Source organism: Ictidomys tridecemlineatus, unplaced genomic scaffold (assembly GCF_052094955.1).
Source record: "Ictidomys tridecemlineatus isolate mIctTri1 unplaced genomic scaffold, mIctTri1.hap1 Scaffold_88, whole genome shotgun sequence".
Classification (NCBI taxonomy): domain Eukaryota; kingdom Metazoa; phylum Chordata; class Mammalia; order Rodentia; family Sciuridae; genus Ictidomys; species Ictidomys tridecemlineatus.
The window spans coordinates 929,212-949,439 of record NW_027526121.1 but is presented as its reverse complement, the minus strand read 5'-3'; the positions used below and the strand labels follow the sequence as shown (position 1 = coordinate 949,439).

Here is a 20,228-nt window from a genome sequence, read left to right as displayed (position 1 = left end):
TGAGGCAAGGTGGGCTAAACCCGTTGAGACTAGGGCAATGCTTGGTACCTAGGGCAGCCTTAAGGCAATCAGTAGTTACAGGTACCAGTCAGAGGTGACCTGCTGCACAATTGTAGTGCTTCCAGTGATACAAACTTTAACTGGAGGCCAAGGACACAAAGTTGGAAGTTTCCTATAAAAGGCCAAATTACCTGGCTTTTCTAGAAAAGATCAGAAAGCTGTAGGACAGGGGATAGCCAGCTGCTCCAGAGCCTTTGGCTGGTGGGTCCAACCACGGGCTTCAAGTGCTAGCTGCTTTTTACCACCTAGGGACTTCAGGGTGGGCTCCAACTGAGCACCCCTGAGCCCACCACCTGGCACAGATCGACAAGGCCCCAGACCCAGTCTCTGCCTCACAGGGCTGCAGGCTACCTGCTCCGGAATGCAGGCGGACTTCTGCCTGGAGGCCCATCTCCAGGAGACCTTTAAAAGTTTGCTGGGGTCTGGGGGTTCCCTGCTCCCTGGAAGTTACACCATGGGATCACCCAGCAGTTCAAACAAATGCAGAAACTCAGCCCCACCCCAGACCTCGATCTGCTCAGCAGTGCCTCCAAGTCTGAGAAGCACCCTACACCTCGGAGCCCTCCTGTGGGTAGATGAAGCTGTTGACCATGCCCAGGTTGTAGAAGGGGCTGCTGAAGGGGCTGCTCTGGCCCCCACCGGCACTGGCTGGGAACGGGCTATAGTAGGAAGATCGCTGGCTGCTGCCGCTGCTGGTGCCCAGCGCCAAGGTGTCTGCAGAGGCCTCAGAGATAGAGGTGGCGGGGAAGACGCTGCTGGAGGGCAGCTGAGGGCCCTGAGCCCCCAGGTGGCGGCCACCAGGGCTGGCGCGCTGGGCACTCCCACCGCTGCCGACGCTGAGACTGCTGAGGCTGCTGAAGAAGGCACCGAGGCAGGGGGTGGAGGCCAGCACAGGGCCACCTGGCGGGGACCCAGGGCTCTTGGCGCCCTCAGGCTCCAGAGACTGCGCTGGCCGCAGCACCGAGGAGGGGCCTTCTCCCTCCGGGGCGCCGCCCACCCGGGCCCCCAATCCTGAGGACAGCCCTTCTTCTGACTTGGAAGTCCCGGTGGCCACTGCAGAGCTGCCGCTGGCCTCCGAGCGCCGCTTGCGCTTCCGACGGAAGTTTCCATTATCAAACATCTTCTCGCAGTTTGGATCCAGAATCCAGTAATTACCTTTCCCTGGGTCATCCTCGTCGCGGGGCACCTTCTTGAAGCAGTAGTTGAGCGACAGGTTGTGGCGAATAGAGTTCTGCCAGCCGGCCTTACTGCGCTGGTAGAAGGGGAAGCTGTCGGCCACGAACTGGTAGATGTGGCTGAGCGTAAGCTTGCGCTCGGGCGCGCTCTGGATGGCCATGGCGATGAGCGCTGAGTACGAGTAGGGCGGCCGCACCATCTTCATCAAGTCCTCGCGGCTGGCCATGGACAGCCAGCCCAGCTCCCCGGGCGCCGCGGACCCCGCAGGCGAGGCGGGCGCGGCGGACGCGGGCTGCGCGAAGGGCCGCTGGGCGCACGTGAAGGAGCCGTTGGCGGGCGGCGGCTGCAGGAAGGGCCCGGCCGCGGCCCCGGGAGGCGGCGGCGGCGGCGGTGCGCCCAGGTAGGCGGCGGCCGCAGCGGCAGCGGCGGAGGACGGGCTGCCCACCCCAGGCCCATTGAGCCACAGGTAAGGGTTGGCGGCAGCGGCCGGCGGCGCAGCATAGTCGGCCAACGTGTAGGGCGCCCTGGAGGCCGGGGGCGCGCCCGGGGCGGCGGCGGCGGGGGGCAGGCTGGGCTGCGAGTACACGCCGAAGTTGTCGCCGCAGTAGAGGGCCATGTCGACGGCCAAGGGCGGGTGCAGGGCGGCCGCGGCGAGCGGGGAGCGCGGCTGTTCCCGCCGCTCGGTCGAGAGCATCCCTCTGCGGGCCACCCTGCGGCCCACCTCGCCTGCGCTCGGCGCCGGCTCCCGAGCCGGGGTCCGGCAGGTGCCATGATTAGAATTTTTAAAAACCTATTGACATCAATTTTATGGCCCTGAACTTGGCCTACTTAGGAATTATACAGGTATTTCAAATGATGCATATTCTCTTCTTGGGTAGAATGTTCTATAATATTCACTAGGACAAGTTGGTTTACAGTGTTACATAGTCTTTTTATTTAGTATCTTTTATTGCTCTTATTATTTGGCTATTAAAACTTTGACAGCGTTTGCAAATTTGAATATTTTTTCCTGCCATTATATCAATTTTCATTTTATACTTTGAAGTTCTCTTACTTGAGGCATAAACAAAGGATCCTTATGTCCTCTTATGAAATGATTTTCTTGTAGTTCTGGAATATTCTTATTCTTAAATTTATCTTGTTAGATTCACAGACATCCAACCATCTTTTCACTAGGTTTAGCATGGCATATGTTATATGTTCCTTTTAATTTTCACCTATTTGTGTTTTCATGTTTGAACAGAGTTCATTGTAATTTTCAGATACAGACATAGGTCTTTCATTTCTATCCAATACAAAACATTAAATGGACATTCAGAATAATGTAATTTATTAGTATTTTTATATAATTGGGCTAAAATCTACCATTTTTTCATTGTTTTAATTTAAAATCAATTTTATTTCTTTTCTCATATTAGCTTTTGAAGCAACTTTTTACTTCACAATTGATGTAAATATATAGTATAAATACCATAAAAGAGAAGACAGTTTTTTTTCACCTAAATTTGTCTTAGTCTGAGAAAAAGCACATTCTGAATGGATAATCTTTTATCACAGAGCTCCAAGAGATAAAAGAGACATTATCAACAAGCATCCTTGCTTCACATTCTGATAATTTTGTGATACCTAATGGAAGATCCATGTTTTCTCCTTGGGTAGATTTTTTCATGAGTTTTAAGAACAAAAAAAAATTACCATAATAGTTGACTCTTCAACTCTAATTAAATCCAGTTCAGTTAGGTTGTCATACCAGCTGTCAAAAGACCTGACTGACAAATTTGGAGAACCCAGAGCAAAGCAAAATATATTCTTATTTGAAGAAGTCTCCTTTATCTTCATAAATAAGAATAAATAGTACTTCATAAATAGTACTCACTATTTAAGTACTATTTACTATGTGACATTATACTAAGTATTTCACCTGTATATTATTTACTCTTCACCGTTATGTCCTGGACTATCAGCTGCTCTTTAACAAAATGGAACTTTAGATACATAAGCATTTTCAAGATCACAAATCTTGTCCTTTTAATTACAAGGCTTTGTTTCCCCTGTTTCCTTTCTGTTCCCCTTCTCTCCAACATGAACATGATTCCTTTTCATCTAAATAAAAACCAACAATTCTTCAAATTTCAGTGCCAAATACCCAAAATGGAAAAGGAAATGTCTATTTACTGAACACCGGAAACTTACCACTGAAAGGTCTCATAGTTGAGGAGGAAATCAGGTATTCCACCTCTGCTCTACCTAGGACTGTACCAACTTGCTGACCTGATTCTGGAGATCATTCCTTCCTTCCTTTTTCTGACCAGATAGTCTGTTGTAAGCTGCTAAGACAAATTTCTTCTTCTTATTTACCCTATCCACTTTTTCCCCATTGCAATTCTACCTCAAGTTCAAGTTTTACTGAGGTATCAATGATACACAAAAGCTTCAGATATTCAATGTATACAATTCAATGAGTTTGAATACATGCATACACCCATGAGACCATCACCACTATCAAGGTAATAGATGTGGTGTTCTTCATCTTCAAATGCTCCCTTGTGCTCCTCTCCCTGGTGTTCCAGAAGCAAGGACACATGAAAATGTACTATCAAAAAATTTCAGGTACAGAATAAGCATCATTAATTATAGGTGCCATGTTGTGGACTAGACCTCTAGAATGAATTCATCTTGCATAATTTAAACATTTCTTTTTCTATTAAAAATGTATTTCATTTATTCTGTCTCCCTTTTTCCTTCTTCCCATTGGACTCTGTAATTTTGAGGATTCAATTTATCACCATAGTTGGCTCATGAACCACAGTAATTACAAGGCTTTGATATTATGGGATTTAATGTGCTCACCTCTAACTTATCAGAATGTGACCTACACTGATGTTAGGCCATATGGATATAGTAACTTGAGAACAGCATGTTTCCATTTTTCTACTCCCAGCTTTTGTGTCATTATTGTGTTATTATTTTACTTCCACATGTGTTATAATCTCAACAACAGTTTGCAATTACTATTGTTTAAAACATCCAGCAATGTTTTCAAGAAGCTTAAAGAAGAAAAAAATCTATTTACCAATGCAAATTACTATTTCTACAACTCACCTTTCATTTTGTAAATCTTGGTTTTAATTCACTATCATTTTTCTTATGTTTAAAAAAACTTAATATTTCTTGCAAATATACTTGGGATGAATTCGTTTAGTTTTTTTTTATTTCTAAAATCACTTTCAGCTTTGAAAGATATTTTGATGAATAAAGTATTCTACATTTATTTTGTTTTGTATCTCAGTAAAGATTGTGCTCTACATCTTGCTTGCATTGTTTTTTGTAAAGAATCTCAAAGAAAGGATTCACAGAAACAAGGTGCAGAGGCAGGGAAGGTGGCTGAATGGCTTCTTGTCCAAGAGGTCACTTTTATTTATACCAATAGGTTACATTAGGTGATTAGTACCATACCTACATTATTGTTTAGAGTATCAGTAAAGTTGCTTATGCTTCAGTCACATTTCAAAATTACAATATGCAATGTTAGGAGCTTAGTGCAGTTCTCAAGAAAGTCCATTGTCTGAAGTTACTATTAGGCGGGAAGAGGGGAGCTTTATGAAATATTGTAGTTATCTATCAAAGGAATTCTTCTATTCCTAGGAGCTATGTGCCTAAGATCAAGGACGAAACCCTCATGAAGAGCATTGCCACAATGGCCAGACATCCCATGTCTTTAACACAGAAGTTTCCTAGTAGCCAGGGATTCTGCACCTTTGCACAGAAACTTCCCAACAGCCAGATATTTTGTACCTTTGCACAGAAACTTCCTAGCCACCAAGCATGCCACAATCATGAAGTTTATCAGAGACCCAATCTTAAACACAGAACTCCTACAGTTTTTTTAAATCTTCTCACATTCTATGTCTGTTCCTATTTATGAATTGTTTTTCCACATGTTCTAAAGATTTCTTCTTTATAACTAGTCTGAAGCCATTTGATGATGATATGACTAATATGTTATTCTTCATGTTTCCTATGGTTAGGGTTCATACTTCTTAGTAAAAAATTTATAGTTTTCCATTAATATTGGAAAATTGTGAACTATTATATCCTTAAATTTTTTTCTACTTATCATTTTTTATATCCAGACTAAATGACACACATATTTGTCACAGTTCACAGATTCTTTTTATTTTTTGTTGTTTAATTCTTGCATATATTCCATTGTTGATTGTTTCTGTCACTTTCTTCAAGTTGCCAATTGTTGTTCTGAAATTTATGTTCTGCCATTAATCTCACCCAGTGAATTTTTTCATCATATACTTTCACTTCTAAACATTTGACTTGGGACACTTCTATTTCCATGTCTTCATTTCACATGTCTAATATATCCTCTAGATTTTTCAATATAGTGTACACATAAACTATTCTTTAAATGCCATTTTTTGCATGTCTGCTAATTTTTTAAATGACTACCAACTAATGTAAAATTTACCCTGAAGGTTATTTTTTTATTGCTCAAATTTTTTTGAGCATTGCTTCAGTATCCAGTTAATTTTAAAACAGTCTGATCCTTTTGGTTCTTATTAGACCCTAGTAATTTCCTAGAATACAAAATATTGGGGGAAGGCGGGTAGCCCGGGATTTACAGGTCTCAATCTGGTTGTGGGGAGTCAGCACTCTTCTCAGCATTGTTTGATCTTTGCAGGATTCCCACATTCCTTCTATGTGGCTCTTTTCTATTTCAGGTGTTTCCTGGCATGCAGAAGCTCATCAGTGCTCAACTGAACACTTGAGGAAATCCTCTGAAAGTCTCCAGATTTCTTCTGATCAACTTTCTCTCTCCCACAGTCTGTCCTTTGAAGTCTAGCCTCCATGGCTTCCTTGAGCTCTCTATTTATTCTTTTCATTTCAGAGAGACAATGTCCAGTTATCTCCCTACCCTCTGCCCCCCCCACACACACACAAAGGCATCATGCTGGGGAAATCATAAGCATGACATTGTGTCCTGCTTGTCAAGACATTACCATCCTTCATTGCCTGATGTCTAATGACAAGAGACAACTGTTTCATTTTTTTCCAATAGTTCAGTTGTTTTAAGAAAGAGGATGAAATTTAGTAACTATAATTCCATTTCAGCTTAAGGTAGCAATAAAATGCATTTATTTTTTCAATGATGGAACTATGTTGACTATGCCAATTTGTACCCTTTTTATCTTTATAAAATTTCTTTAAAGCTAAATCACATTTGTTGACTTTTTTGAGATTTTAAAAATAAATTCTTTCTAGTGCTTTAGAAAATAGATTAAAAATTGCACAAAGTCTTTCAGTATGCATAGTACCTAGGAATAAACAAAAACAAATGTTAAAAACAAACCTATGAAAAAAATCAGTGGATGAACTTTTTGCTTTAGTTGACTGAGGCACTTCTGAGAACTACTATGATCAGTAAGTGAACACCTTTGTAGATTTCATATTCCTTCTATGATCAGAAATTTGACATTAAAAACATAGTATTCCTTTAAGATTAGGACAAAAGCAGTTTGACACATCTATGATTAGGATGGAAATATTTGGAATTGCATAGACTAGAGATTGAAGAAACATCATAGTCTACTAGCATCACTTTGAGTTCATATCAAGGAACGAAATGTCTTCAGTTCATTAGCACTTCTTCCACTGCATTAATAATCATTCAGCATGTCAAAGCAGTAAAGATTGTCGATCATAAAACCACCACTGCAAATGTGAGTAGTATAAGAATTATTACATTATAGAGGAGCTCCCTCCACAACTCTGTGCCAAAACACGTTCTAGGGAGCTGCCAGTGGGGCTTATTGTAGAGATTTTGCCTGGCATAGGTAAGACCTTGGGTTTGAGCCCCACTACAAGTAAATAAAAATAAATAAATACAAAAAGACACAATAGGTATCTATAGCACATATTAATGATAGTTTCAAAGGCATAAAAAGTCAGTCATTTTATATGGTAAAATATTTACAAGTCATCCATTGATCCATCTATCATCTATTTTCTAACTATTTTCTGTGTTTTATGTCTCACTTTCTGAATTTGTAGCTCATTTATATTACTTATTATTTTTATGTTATACCTTGAAGTCAGTGACTTAACTTCTTTGTGCTTCTATTTCCTCATTTTAGAACATGAGGAAAACAATCATTCCTCTCTGTAGAGTATAGGGGGGAAAAAAAACCCATAACCACTTTTTCCCCCCCTCTTTTTCAGTGAATGTTAGCTACTAATTTCTGTTTCTGCTGAAATCTTCATCTTAAGCATTTTTATTTATCTTTTCTTTTTACTACTCTGTCAATCCAGAGTTGAATCACAGGTGTCTTGTTTTATTTTCATTTACCCCACTTGACATGAAATTTAACGTATGCATACTTTACAGAGCTGAGAAAATCAGAAAGCATTACTTTACAGTAATGCCTAGTAAACATTTTTAAAAACTGAAATATGACTGATTGTAAAAGTCCATAACTCATTCCATCTTCTGAGAATTCTTCCAGGGTAGATATTTCAAACCAGTATTCAGATCCTCTTTCCTACCTCAGGGTTTACTGTTCCTACATACGAATTATGCTAATTTCTTCACACAGAACAGTCTAGCCCCCCCACACCCCCCCTTCATTCTTCAGTAATCCGCTTTGGTAGGTATGTTAACAATTCCTAAGATGCATTCTGTAATTACTTTTAACTGATTTATATCTTTTAACAGGAAGGAGGGAAGGTAAGGAGGAAGGAAGAGAACAAAGTCAGTCCACTTAAATGTCAACAAGGACATTTTAAGGAAATATGTTCATTTAATACAATGTAAATAATATTCCCTTTTGCAAAAGGCACCTAGCTCCAAATGATCCTTTTCACTGATTGAATAATTTTGTCAGGAACTTGCTACATGAATTGTCATCAAAGTGCTCACATGCCCAACTTCTGGCCAAAGTACCAATTGCATGTGAGTTTGTAACAAACTGATCTTTATAATGGTGCTTTGCCCAGTACCTCATTAGGGCATAGCTGGATTATCTGACCTCTAATGTTCTTTCCAATCCTGAGATTTTAAAAGGCTGCTATTTTCTTATGTATATACAAACCTTGCAAAAAAAAAAGTGTAAGGATTTTATTAGACCCTATTCAAATTCATGGCAATGGTTAAATGCTGAGGTTTGAACATTTCATTCCAATGGATTTATATGCAAATATTAGCAGAGATGTAGCCAGTCTGTATTTATTGGCTTGATGACTATTATCTATGTAGATTTCTCTAAAATATTCATTACCATATTATCTAAACAGCTTAAAGTGTGAAGGCCATTTAGGTACAGAATTATATCTGGATGTGCTTGTCCCCTGAGTTTAGAAAATGATCATTTGAAGGCTTAACATCTTTCTTAGAACACAGTGTCTCTCCTTGAATTCACCTCTGGGCCATTCAAAAAAAGATACAGTGACCTGGTTGATTTTGCCCTGGTTAGGCTCCACCAGCACTGTAGTATTCTGGTCTACTACATTTATTTATGTCTTTTACTGGGGCTTCTTTCACTAACTGTTCATATTTTTCTTCCTTTGTTATTTTGGGCCCTGTGGCATAGCTCAATCAATTATTGCAGTCAGAGCTGATGTTGCAAGACTCAAACAAAAGCCCAGTAGCAACAAAGAAAAGGAATGGCAAGAGCAAACTGTAGTCCCTGTCACTGGATCAGCTGATCAATCCAAGATAGAATTGTTTTTAAATGCATGTCAATTGAAGAACAGAGCTCAGAGATATATATTTGAGGCATGACAGAAAGGAGAGGTGTGATTTCAAAACAGTTTCCTTCATAACAGAGCAGAGCTGATCTTGCATTTAAAGAAAGAGGATGGGGGTAAAGCTATATGAAAGTGTGAGCAGTGTGAATAAGTACTGTTTATAGGAAGCTGTTTTAATACCTTTGCTAAAGCTGAACAATAGGAAGAGACAAAGCTCTGAAAAATGCATGCCTTTGCCTGTGATTGATCCTTTTATCTCTCCGTTCCTACCAGATGATAAAAAGCATTCACAGGGCAAACAAGCATCCTGCCTTTATTTTCCCCTAATATGAGAAATCTTTCTTTTTTTTTTTTTTAGAATTTTGCTATTAAAGCATTAACCACAGTATGGTTGTTTTATTCTCCCTCTCATTTAAAAATGAAAAAAGGATTTAGGGTGGTGAAGCAAAAAGCTAGAAGTCTTTATAGAAATCTTTTGTTTTGTTTTTGCAATTAATGAACTCATTCTTGGCACAAAGGTAACTGGAGCGGTGCTAAAAATAAAACAGACTTTGAAGTGATGCAGGCTTCTTTAAAATTTTGATGACACTAGATGACAATACTCAGGACCACAGCCAAGTGAAAATAAAGGCTCAGCCTATGAAGATTCCCATCACCCACATTTTTTTACTCAGCTGTTTCTAGGTTTCTCCATGAGACCATAATTCTATAAGAGTAACACATTGTATGCGAAGTAGGAATTTAGCCTTTGATCAATAGTGACATTAATTCAGGAAGTGAGTTAAATGCTTTTACCTACTGTATCACTTTGTTCTCATACTAATTCCTCCTGCTCATCCCCTCTCCCTTGCCTCAGAAAGCTGCATTCTGGAGTTATTAGTAACATACTGACTGTCTTTGACTTACACTTGACAAAAGCAAAATGTGAAAACATATATGGTTAAATTCAAGGGTCTTCTTATTTCTTTGAATCAGTGTTTCTAAAATGTTATGACAAATCAGAATCCCTTCTAGAGCTTGTAAATACACAGGATACTGAGCCCCAGGTCCAAAGTTGGTCTACAGTGGACCTGGGTGAGGCCAAATGATTTGCATTTCAGCAATGTCCCCCAGGATGTGGATACTGCTGATTTGGGGACCACACTGAGCACCTCTGCTCTGTGCTTTGTACTATGCTGCTTCTCAACAGAGAGATAAACTGGGGAGATTTTACGTTTTATTGCTGACAAGATTCAATATTCAGGACAAAATGTTTGAGAATCACTCGAAAGATGAAATGCTACATACTGAGGAATCGAATTTTATTAAAGTGCTTTACTTATGCATCTAGAAATGACATGCAATGGAAATAAAATAATGAATAAAATGGAATCCTTGACTTCCAGTAGCTCTTCATTTCATTGAGGTTAAAGTCATAGCTAAGTACTTGTATTTACCATTAATATAGCAAAAGCAGTAAATGCCTCAGCAGAGACTTTCTAGAAATGTGGTTTAGGAATATGAGGCAGGAAATTCTGTCTTAAAAAAGAACAACAAAATTCCTTGCGTTCAACTTTTTTGTCTTCAATGTCACTTTCCTCTGTCTCTTACTTTCAGATTAAAGTTCATTCATTCTATTTACTGTGGCCATTATTCAAATCCTATAGCTACCCTAATCACAAAATGAAACTTATACATCAAATACCCTAATGAAACTCAAGTTGGAAAGTTCACCATAAGCTCCTATTGCTTTTTGCTCTATTCTGAGACACTGGGTGCTAGTGGGCACCTTCTGTCCTTTTCTCCCCAACCTTGGCCCTAGGGACCCCTCTTTGTCTTGCTGTACACCTTGACCTTTGCAACATCCTCCTGCTTACTGTTGCAAAACCACTTCTGCATCCATCTACGTCTTTACATTTTCTATTTCTTTGGCTATTATGTAGTTCCTTAGCAAGAACTTTTCCACCCCAAGGAGTGATTTTTATTAAAATAAAAGTCTGTTTATCTTACTCCTCAGCAAAAACCACCCACTAGATTACAGACAAAGAAGGGTTTTCATCACCTGGTCTGACCAATGTTCTCTTTGTTATCTTTGTGTTCTCTATACTTTCTCTTACAAAATTGGCATCTGAACTCAAATCACACTCACTGAGAGAAAATACCCACAGGTCCTGCCATGGGGCACACCAATGTCACATTCTTTACCTTTTAGCATGTCCTCCCTGTGTGTCTCATCAAAAAAAAAAAATGCTCAGCTCCAACATCTCCTTCCCTAGAAAGCTTTTTCTAAGAAATTGCCATTTGCTAGCTGAATGATCTTGAAGAATTATTTAACCTTTCTATTTGGTCATGAACAAAATGTGGATAATTGTGCTTCCTTTAAGAAATTCCTATGCCCTGGTTCGTAAAGGTGCCTAGTAAAGTTTGTGATCCACAGATGGTAGCTCGTCTAATGGAACTCCAGGTCACTAGCCTCCTCACCTGTAGAGAGGGCATCTTTGGATATCCCATATCCTCCCCACAGAGTTTGCAGGATTTCCTCCTCCTCCATCTAATATATGTCTGGGCGGACATGATGGACCATCTGTGTTACATACCTCGTAGGATTCAATCAAAATAAAAGTTAAAGACCCCACTAGGGACAGAAAAATCAATCTGCCTTCCCACTGGTGGCCCCCCAGTAGATTGCAACCTCTGCTCTGGGGATATAGTATCCTGGGAAATTGCAGAATAAGAGCCACATTTCCTGTGAGGCTGCCAGGCTGGTTTGGAGGGTCGCCTTCTTGCCCTATCTCCAAGAGTCCAAAGGCAGAGCTTCATTACCTTTTTTACTCTTGACACACCTGTCCCTGGGCTTCCCCCAGGAGTGGAGGGCTTTGATGGCAGGTGAGCATACCCCTAATTCTTGTCTGGGAAAGAGAGAATCCAGGAAGGGTAGATTAGATCAGGTAGACACAAGAGCAAGACAGTGCATCACAGAAAATCTTTCCCAGGGAGGTGGCAAGAGGCAAAAAATCAGGAGAAATGAGTCTCCAAGGTCCTTGCTCAGGCTTCATTGTCTTAGTGAACCTCGCTTTCAAAAAACAAATTCAAGGATGAGATTATAAAGAATACGGTAATAGCACTGCAAGGCCCTTGTGAGTGCAGGCCTATGGAGGATACACTGTTCTTGTGCTGCCATGTAGCCCTGAAGAAGTGCCTCCTGGATTGATGACATGTGTCTGTCCTCACAGAGCACACTGGACTGAACCATGGGGAATGGGTGACGGCTACTTCTGTTCCTTCTATTCGGTGATGAATGTTCAAAATGCAGCCATCTGTGAATTGCAAACTTCTTCCCGCAAAACCCTGATGACTTATAACCTCACTACAGAGAGGAATACCACAGGGGATAGTGGGCCTCAAGGTCAAAACAGTACCTCCAGTGGGTGAACTGCGGATCTCATTTGAGTGAAAGTGTTTTTTTCCTTCTGTGTGTCTCCTGCTTGGGGAATGAAGATGACCACTAAATCTAGAGTCTGGAAGCCTCAAGATGATTATGTAGTATCTTTATATATCCATACAATTTTTTTTAAGTTTTAATAAAGTATAATTAACAAATGACAATTGTATATATTTATGGTATACATTGTAATGTATTGATAAACATATATGTTGTGAAATGATTGCCACAACCAAGCCAATTAACATAGCCACATTACATATTTATCTTTTTTTGTGGCATAAACATACAATCTGTGCTCCTAGCAAATCTCAAATATACAATACATTATTAACGACAGTAGCCATGTTGGTACATTAGGCCTTCAGAATTTATTCATTTCTCAGCTACAAATTTTTACCCTTTGACCAACATTGCTTTATCTCCCCCTAGCACACATATACCCTGGTAACCACTCTTCTATTCTTTGTGTCAGTCTGACATTTTTAGATACCACAAATAAATGAATTATGCAGTATATTTCTTCTTGTGTCTGGTTAATTTAACTTATCATGATATCCTCCAGTTTTATTATTTTGTTATAAAAGGCAGGGTTTCCTTCTTTTTAAATATATATATATATATATATACATATATATATATATGTATATATATACACACACACATATATATATATTTATATATAAACATACTCACACATATATACATATACACATTTACTTTATCCATTTGTCTTTTAGCAGACACTAAAGATTATATCTTGGCTATTATAAATAATGCTGCAATGAATATGGGAGTGCAAATATCTTTTCAATATAGTGGTTTTATTTCCTTTGGATGTCTACCTAAATATAGAATTGCTAGATAATACAATAAAAGGTTTTTTAAATTTAAATTTTTGTTGTTGTTGTAGGTGGACACAGTAGCTTTATTTATTTATTTGTTGCTGAGGATGGAACCCAGTGCCTCGCATGTGCAAGGCAAGTGCTCTACCACTGAGCCACAACCTGCAGCTCCTAGTTTTTCTGAATTTTTGAGGAACCTCCTACTGCTCTCCACAATGGTGGTGCCAATTCATTACATTCCCACTGTAAGTTTGCCTTTCCTGTGTATACTTGCCCACACCTACTGTCTACTGACATTTTTGTTAGTAGCCATCCTAATAGGTGTTACATGATGTAATTGTGTTGATTTGCATTTTCTTGATGATTAGTGATGCTGAACACTCTCACATAGACCTGTTTGTATTTTGTAAGTTCTCTTTGGAAAAAATGCCTGCTCAGATCCTTCGCTCATTTTCTTAGGTGCTTTGCTAAATTTTCCACTCTTGAGTTACATGAGTTCCTTACATACATTTCTATCATTCCTTAAAAAATATGTAACACTCAATTGGCAAGATACTATGGTAGGCAAAGAGATGATAGATAATCAAAGATATCCAAAGAACATCAATAATAACCAACTTTAAAATTTCAAAGTTGATATGATTTTTGTTATAGTTTTATATTTTGATAACTATTATCAATTTGTTTAAAAATGTTTTCTTCAAACCCTATTTTTCTTAAGAGATGTGACTATGGTTGGAATTGTATTGTCTTAAATTTGGGGAAGGGGCAGTTATTTTCTTTTAATTTTTAACTTAAAGTAATTATGAACAAAAAGAAGATTCAAAGAAATTAAAGAAATGTATAGGGAAGTCCTGTGTGGCCAGTGCTATAGCATCCTACATAATGGTGGTACAATATCAAATCCTAGAAATTAACAATGGTACAATCTACCTGCACTCAGGTATTCTGTTATGACAATGGAAAAATCATCCAATATATACTCTTCACTCCTGCACCTCAGCCTGTGTTGGTCATGTCTTCCTACTGAAATAGTTTAATGTTGCTAATTTCAAAAACAAAACATTTAGGACAAAATTTCTAAAGCCTTTTCATTCAGAGAATATGTATTTCACTCATATTTACTTGAAGTTTTGTGTAGGTAATAAGAGCAACATATATTTAATTTTCCTTGAAAAGTTGAAAGTATTATTCCACTTTCTTCATTTTAATTATTCCTGAAATATATTAAATCTAGGTTTCAAAGTTTTATATTATATATATATATATATATATATATATTATAGACTGTATATATCTTATGTATTTATATATGTGTGTGTATTCATATATATATATATATATATATATATATATATATATAAACACACACATACTCAATATATATTATATACTCAAGGAGATTTGTAAGGAATGTTTAGAGTGAAAGGAATACAAGTGGAGTGGACATTAATATATCCCACAGCCAAAAAAAATGAAATTTGTATGTGATTAAACTCCTTCCCTTCCCACTCAAGGAAAATGCCATACTGACTTTTATGATTTTCATTCCTCTTATTTTTACTTTGTGGAGTTTACATGTCCTTTTATTCAGTAATGTATTTCATTTTCTACTTCTTTGAGATTTATGTAAATGGTACTAGCTAAATGTACTAAGGATTTTGCTATGCATTATATTCCTGGGAGTCACCCATCTTGACATCTATATATATCTGTCACTTATTTTTATTACAGTGTAACATTTATTATAGATTTACTATAAAATGTATTTATCTATCCCCTGTTGATGACATATTTTTCAAGGTTTCTCTTTTGTTCTATTTTCTTTTGACAGTCAAAGCTGCCATGAATCTTCTCACGCAGGTCCTCTGGTGCACATGTAGAAGGTTTTTCCAGAGCAAAGGCCTGGGATCAGTTGCTGGACCATAGCATAGATACAGCTTCACCTTTGCTAGATGGTGTTAGCATATTTTTCAAAGTGATTGTATTAATTTATTTTCCTACCAGCAGGGTTTTGTTGCTTCCCATCCTCAACAATATTTTATATTTCTCACCAGTTTATTTTATTCTTGCCAATCTGATGATGAAATTCTATTTTGTAGTGTTTAATTTTTACCTTTACAGTTAAACATATTTTACATTTTTTGTGTGTGGGGAGAGCATTCATATATCCTCTTCTTACATCCTCTGAAAACTGAGATTTTTTTCCCTTTATAATCCATGTAAATTTTTCTAGTTTTACTGTGATTTGATATCTATTTTTTCATATATTTTTCAATAATATAATATGATTTTTTAAATTTCACGATTATACATAATTTATATTATAGACTTTCGTGAATTTCCTTGATCAAATTAGGTGAGATTTTTTTCTAATCATATTTGCTGATCTTTTAAAATCATAATGGAATATTAATTTCTTTTGAATGACAGTTTTTGCATCTCTTGAGATTATTTAGGATCTATAAATAGAGCCCCACATAAATGGTCCAATGATTTTGATAAAGAAGCAAAGATATTCTAATAAGACAAGGTAGTTTTTCTTCCTTCCTTCCTTCCTTCCTTGTATTGAGGATTGAACCCATGGGTACCTAACCATTGAGCACATTTTTTTATATTATTTATACCTCCATCCCAATTTTATATTCTATTTAGGGACAGGGTTTCACTAAGTTGCTTAGGGCCTTGTGAAGTTGCTGAGGCTAGCTTTAAACTTAGAGTCTTCCTGCCTCAGCTTCCTGAGCCACTTGGATTACAGGCATGCACCACTGTGGCCAGCAAGGTAGACTTTTCAACAAATGCTGCTGGAAAAATTGAAAATCCAGATTCCACAATATTTAGAAAAATTGACTAATGCAAATCTTATTCCCAATAAAACATATAATTATATCATTGTTTATTGGAGTAAATATTTTGTTATGGTTTAGTTATGAATCGTCCCTCATGTGTGAGAAAATGCAAGAATTTTCAGAGGCTCGGGTTGTGGCTCAGTGGCAGAGCGCTTGCCTCACACATGTGAGGAACTGGGTTCGATCCTCAGCACTACATAAAAATGAATAAACAAAATAAAGATATTGCATCCATCTATAACTAAAAAATATTAAAAAAAAGAATTTTCAGAGGTGAAATGATTAGATCATGAGAGATAACCTAGTCAGTGTATTATTCACTAAGTGGTAACCATATGCATATAGGGTGTGGCTGGAGAAGGCAGGTCAGCTGCAATATCACATCTCATGCCTTTGTGGTTTATATTTTGTCCCCAGTGAGTAGAGTTATTTCTGCTTCCTGCCTGTCAAGTCCTGAGCTATTTTCCTCTGCCACACCTTTACCATGTGAGATCCCCCCTCACCTTAGGCCCAGAGCTATGGAATCTGCCATCCATGGGCTAAACTTTTGAAATCATGAGCCAAAATAAACTCTTCATTTTCTATGCTGTTCTCCTCAGGATTTTTTGGTCACAGCAACAGAAAAGCTGACTAAAAATAGATATCTTTGATATGACACCAAGAAAAACAATATGCAAAGCAACAAGATGAGTTGTAATTCATTAAGAACTTCTACTCTTCAAAAGAGACTGTTAAAATAGTTAAATATACAAGCCACCAAATGGGGAACATGTTTGCAAATTACACATGTGGGTAAAGACATGGAGGAGTTCAGAAAAAGCAATAGTAGTGAAATTAACATTGTTTTTAAAAATGGGCAAAAGATCTTACTATTTACCAAAGACAACATGTGAGTGAAAATTAGCATATGAAAAGTTTGACAATACTAGTCATTTAAAGAAATATGAATTCATAACCCTATGTACCACTGGTGCACATCTATTAAAACCACTGAGATTTGCAGTGATCTTAGGATGCTGGCAAGATGTGAAGCAAATGGAATTCTTATACATTGCAAATGGGAAATAAAATGTGTAACCACTTTGGAAAAATATTTGGGGTCTTTTTAACAAGTTCAATAAATAACTAATTTATGGCTTAACCATTTAACTACCAGACATTTGTTTAAGAGAAATGAAAGCAAAAATACACACAAAACCTACACATGAATATTCATAGCAGTTTTATTATAATCAGAAACTGGAAATCACTCATATAGCCATCAAAATGTAAGTTAATGAATGAAAAAAGTCATAAAACTAAACAGTGGAATATCACTCAGCCACAAAACAGTTTGAACTATTAATTCATGCAATGTGTGAAATGTTCTATGAATTATTATGTTGAGTGGCAGAAGCCAGATAATAAAGAACACATGTAGGATTATTCTATTTATGTTAAATTACAGGGAGGGTGGTAAACAAACTAATCTGCAGTGGTGGTTGGTGCTTGGAAATAAATGACAGGAGGGCTAGGGAGAATGGAACACACAGAGAAATGTTTGAGGGAGATGGATATGTTTACCAGTTTGATTGGGGTGAGGACATTACACATGTACACATGTCAAAATTTATCAGTTGTACATTTTCTTGTGTGTACTTTAATGTATACCATTAACTAAAGCTATAATAAAAAAACACTTATTGGTCAAATATGGAAAACATTTACAATAAGATTAGGGTCAGAGAAGCACATCTGGTTTCATGACTGCTTTTCAACATTGCATGGCCTCTTATAGCCAATGATAATAAGGGAAGCAAATAAATTAAAATGACTCAATGCAACTCAGTGGAGAAGGGAAATCTTTTTATTATAGAGTTCTGGGTCAATTAGAAAGCAATGTTGGGGAAAAACTAACTTTGACCATTACTTAGTCTACATACAAACAGTAATTTGAGGTGGATTAATTAATTTAATTATAAGTAATACTAAAATTTAAATATTTTAAAATTGGAAATCATTAATATCAAAAAAAGGTTGGTTCCTCAAAAGAAAGTAAAGAAATTGAAAAATTAGACACAGAATAGGAAAGAATACTTGCAATACATTTACCTGACAGTGGACCTATATAAGGATAGATTCCTGTAAACTGATAATTTAAGATAACCATTTTTTTAAAAATTGGGCGACAGATTTGAGAAGGCACTTCACAAACTACATCATATAAATAATCAATAAACACGTAAAAAGATGTTCTAATATTATTGGTTTCAGGCAACTGCAAATCAAAGCCACCACAACTACTATAAACAGTAAGCATGACTACATTTTTAAAAACCGTGTGGTATCTAATACTTGAGATGATATGGGGTGTCTAGAAAATGCCTATTATTTTTGTTAGAGTGTTAAATGATACAACCAGTTGGGAAATTGCTTGGCAATTTCTAACAAAATTATACTTGCACTGGCCATAAAGTCCAGCAATCCAACTCTGTTACCAGCTCTGGTTCAATCAGAGCTGAGAAACAGTGAGCAAATTTGGACAGGTGAAGTTTAATACAAACATAATTAAGTACAACAAGAATTTAGAGATTTAAAAGTCAAGTGAACTCTAACGGATAAATGAACAGCACATATAAGATGCAGCTACTACCCTTTGGGTGGAGATAGGGAACCAGAGTGTTGGAGAAAGTGGTTCTTGGAAAGATGCTCTTATCAAAGACACTGTCTCACAAAACTTTCCAGGTAAGTGAGCTACCAAGGAAAGATGGTAGTGACTGGTGCTGCTGTTTGACATGCCAGGCAGAACACATGGGTTGAAGAAGTTTCAAGTGTTGCTGAAGCCAGAGAGGCTAAGGAGGTCCACCTTGTACAAGCCTGTGGAGAGGCATGCAGCAACCTGCAAACGACCCCCAGTCTCCTGCAATATGTCTCTGGCGCCCTCTATTGACAAAGTTTAACATGGTGTCAATTGATAAAGAAAACATCTAAATGACCCAAATCTATTTTGACAGAGCAGGTCACATTTTTTATTTGGAACTAGAGATGTTACAAATCAATAGGGAGCTCACGTCCCCAGTTATTTAATTTCCAAACCAGACTTATATTCATTGTAAAAATATTTCACAAGGATGTAGTATTTGTAGTGGGAGGAACAAGGGGGAAAAGAGAGAGAGAGAAAGAGAGAGAGGGAGGAAAACAATACAAATTTATATTAACATAGGATTGAGTAACATAATGTGATATACTTACTCAAAGTTATGCTATACAACATGGAAGATACCATACGATATATGTGAAAATCTCAAAAACATATTGAGCTAATGAAAGAGGACACAAAACAATGCATGTTACATAATTCCATTTATTGGAATTATAGAACAGGCAAAACTAATCTTTGAAGCAAGAAATCAGAATAATGACTGAGTCTATGGAAGGAATGTGGATGAGAATTGGGGTAAGAAAGGAATTTTAAGTGTGTAACAAAGTTCAATATTATGATTGCATTTTGGTTAAATACTTTTGTCAAGATTTATATTATATACTTAATATGTGTGTATTTTATTATATGTAATTGTATGACAATTTTAAAAATCTACACAGATGAAAAGATATCCAGAGCAGTTTGTAGCAAAGTAGGTGAATAAGATTATAAGAAATAAACAAAAATATAAACAAATTCTATTTTTTCTTACGGAAAAACGCAGGCACATGAAAAAATTCAGTATAATTTAGTTCAATTTTAGTTTTAGGTCACACAGTTTCTTAAGTCAAACTGAAGGATGAACAAATTTTTTCAGTATAATCAAAAGAAATAATGATATGGTATAAACCTACTGTTTTGTAGCTTCTTATTTGCTAATTTGTAATAGCTGATATTATCATTAGAAACAAAGCAAATGAAAGTATTCATGTAAACAAATTTTATTTCTGTTGAAAGACTTCTGCCTTAGCCTTCAAACAATAGACAGTAGCAAGACTTGCTGACAAATATAAACTTCTTTAAAATACTAGGCAAAGCAGAACATGGGCCTCGTTTTTCTTTTTTCTTTTTTTCCTTTTTTGCTTATGTGAGATACATTAAAATGAATCAGAAAAGGTTATCCAGTTATTGTGACCTACATAACATACCATTGCCAGGGG

At 37.4% G+C, this 20,228-nt stretch overlaps 1 protein-coding gene across 1 annotated transcript; it reads right to left on the bottom strand.

Moving 5' to 3' along the window:
* Positions 1–539: 539 nt before the first annotated feature.
* On the bottom strand, positions 540–1,852 carry LOC144374784 (forkhead box protein I3-like). Its single transcript, XM_078037534.1, has one exon. It carries the CDS (start codon positions 1,850–1,852, stop codon positions 608–610), a length of 1,245 nt encoding a protein of 414 aa, XP_077893660.1. The 3' UTR covers positions 540–607.
* Positions 1,853–20,228: the final 18,376 nt, after the last annotated feature.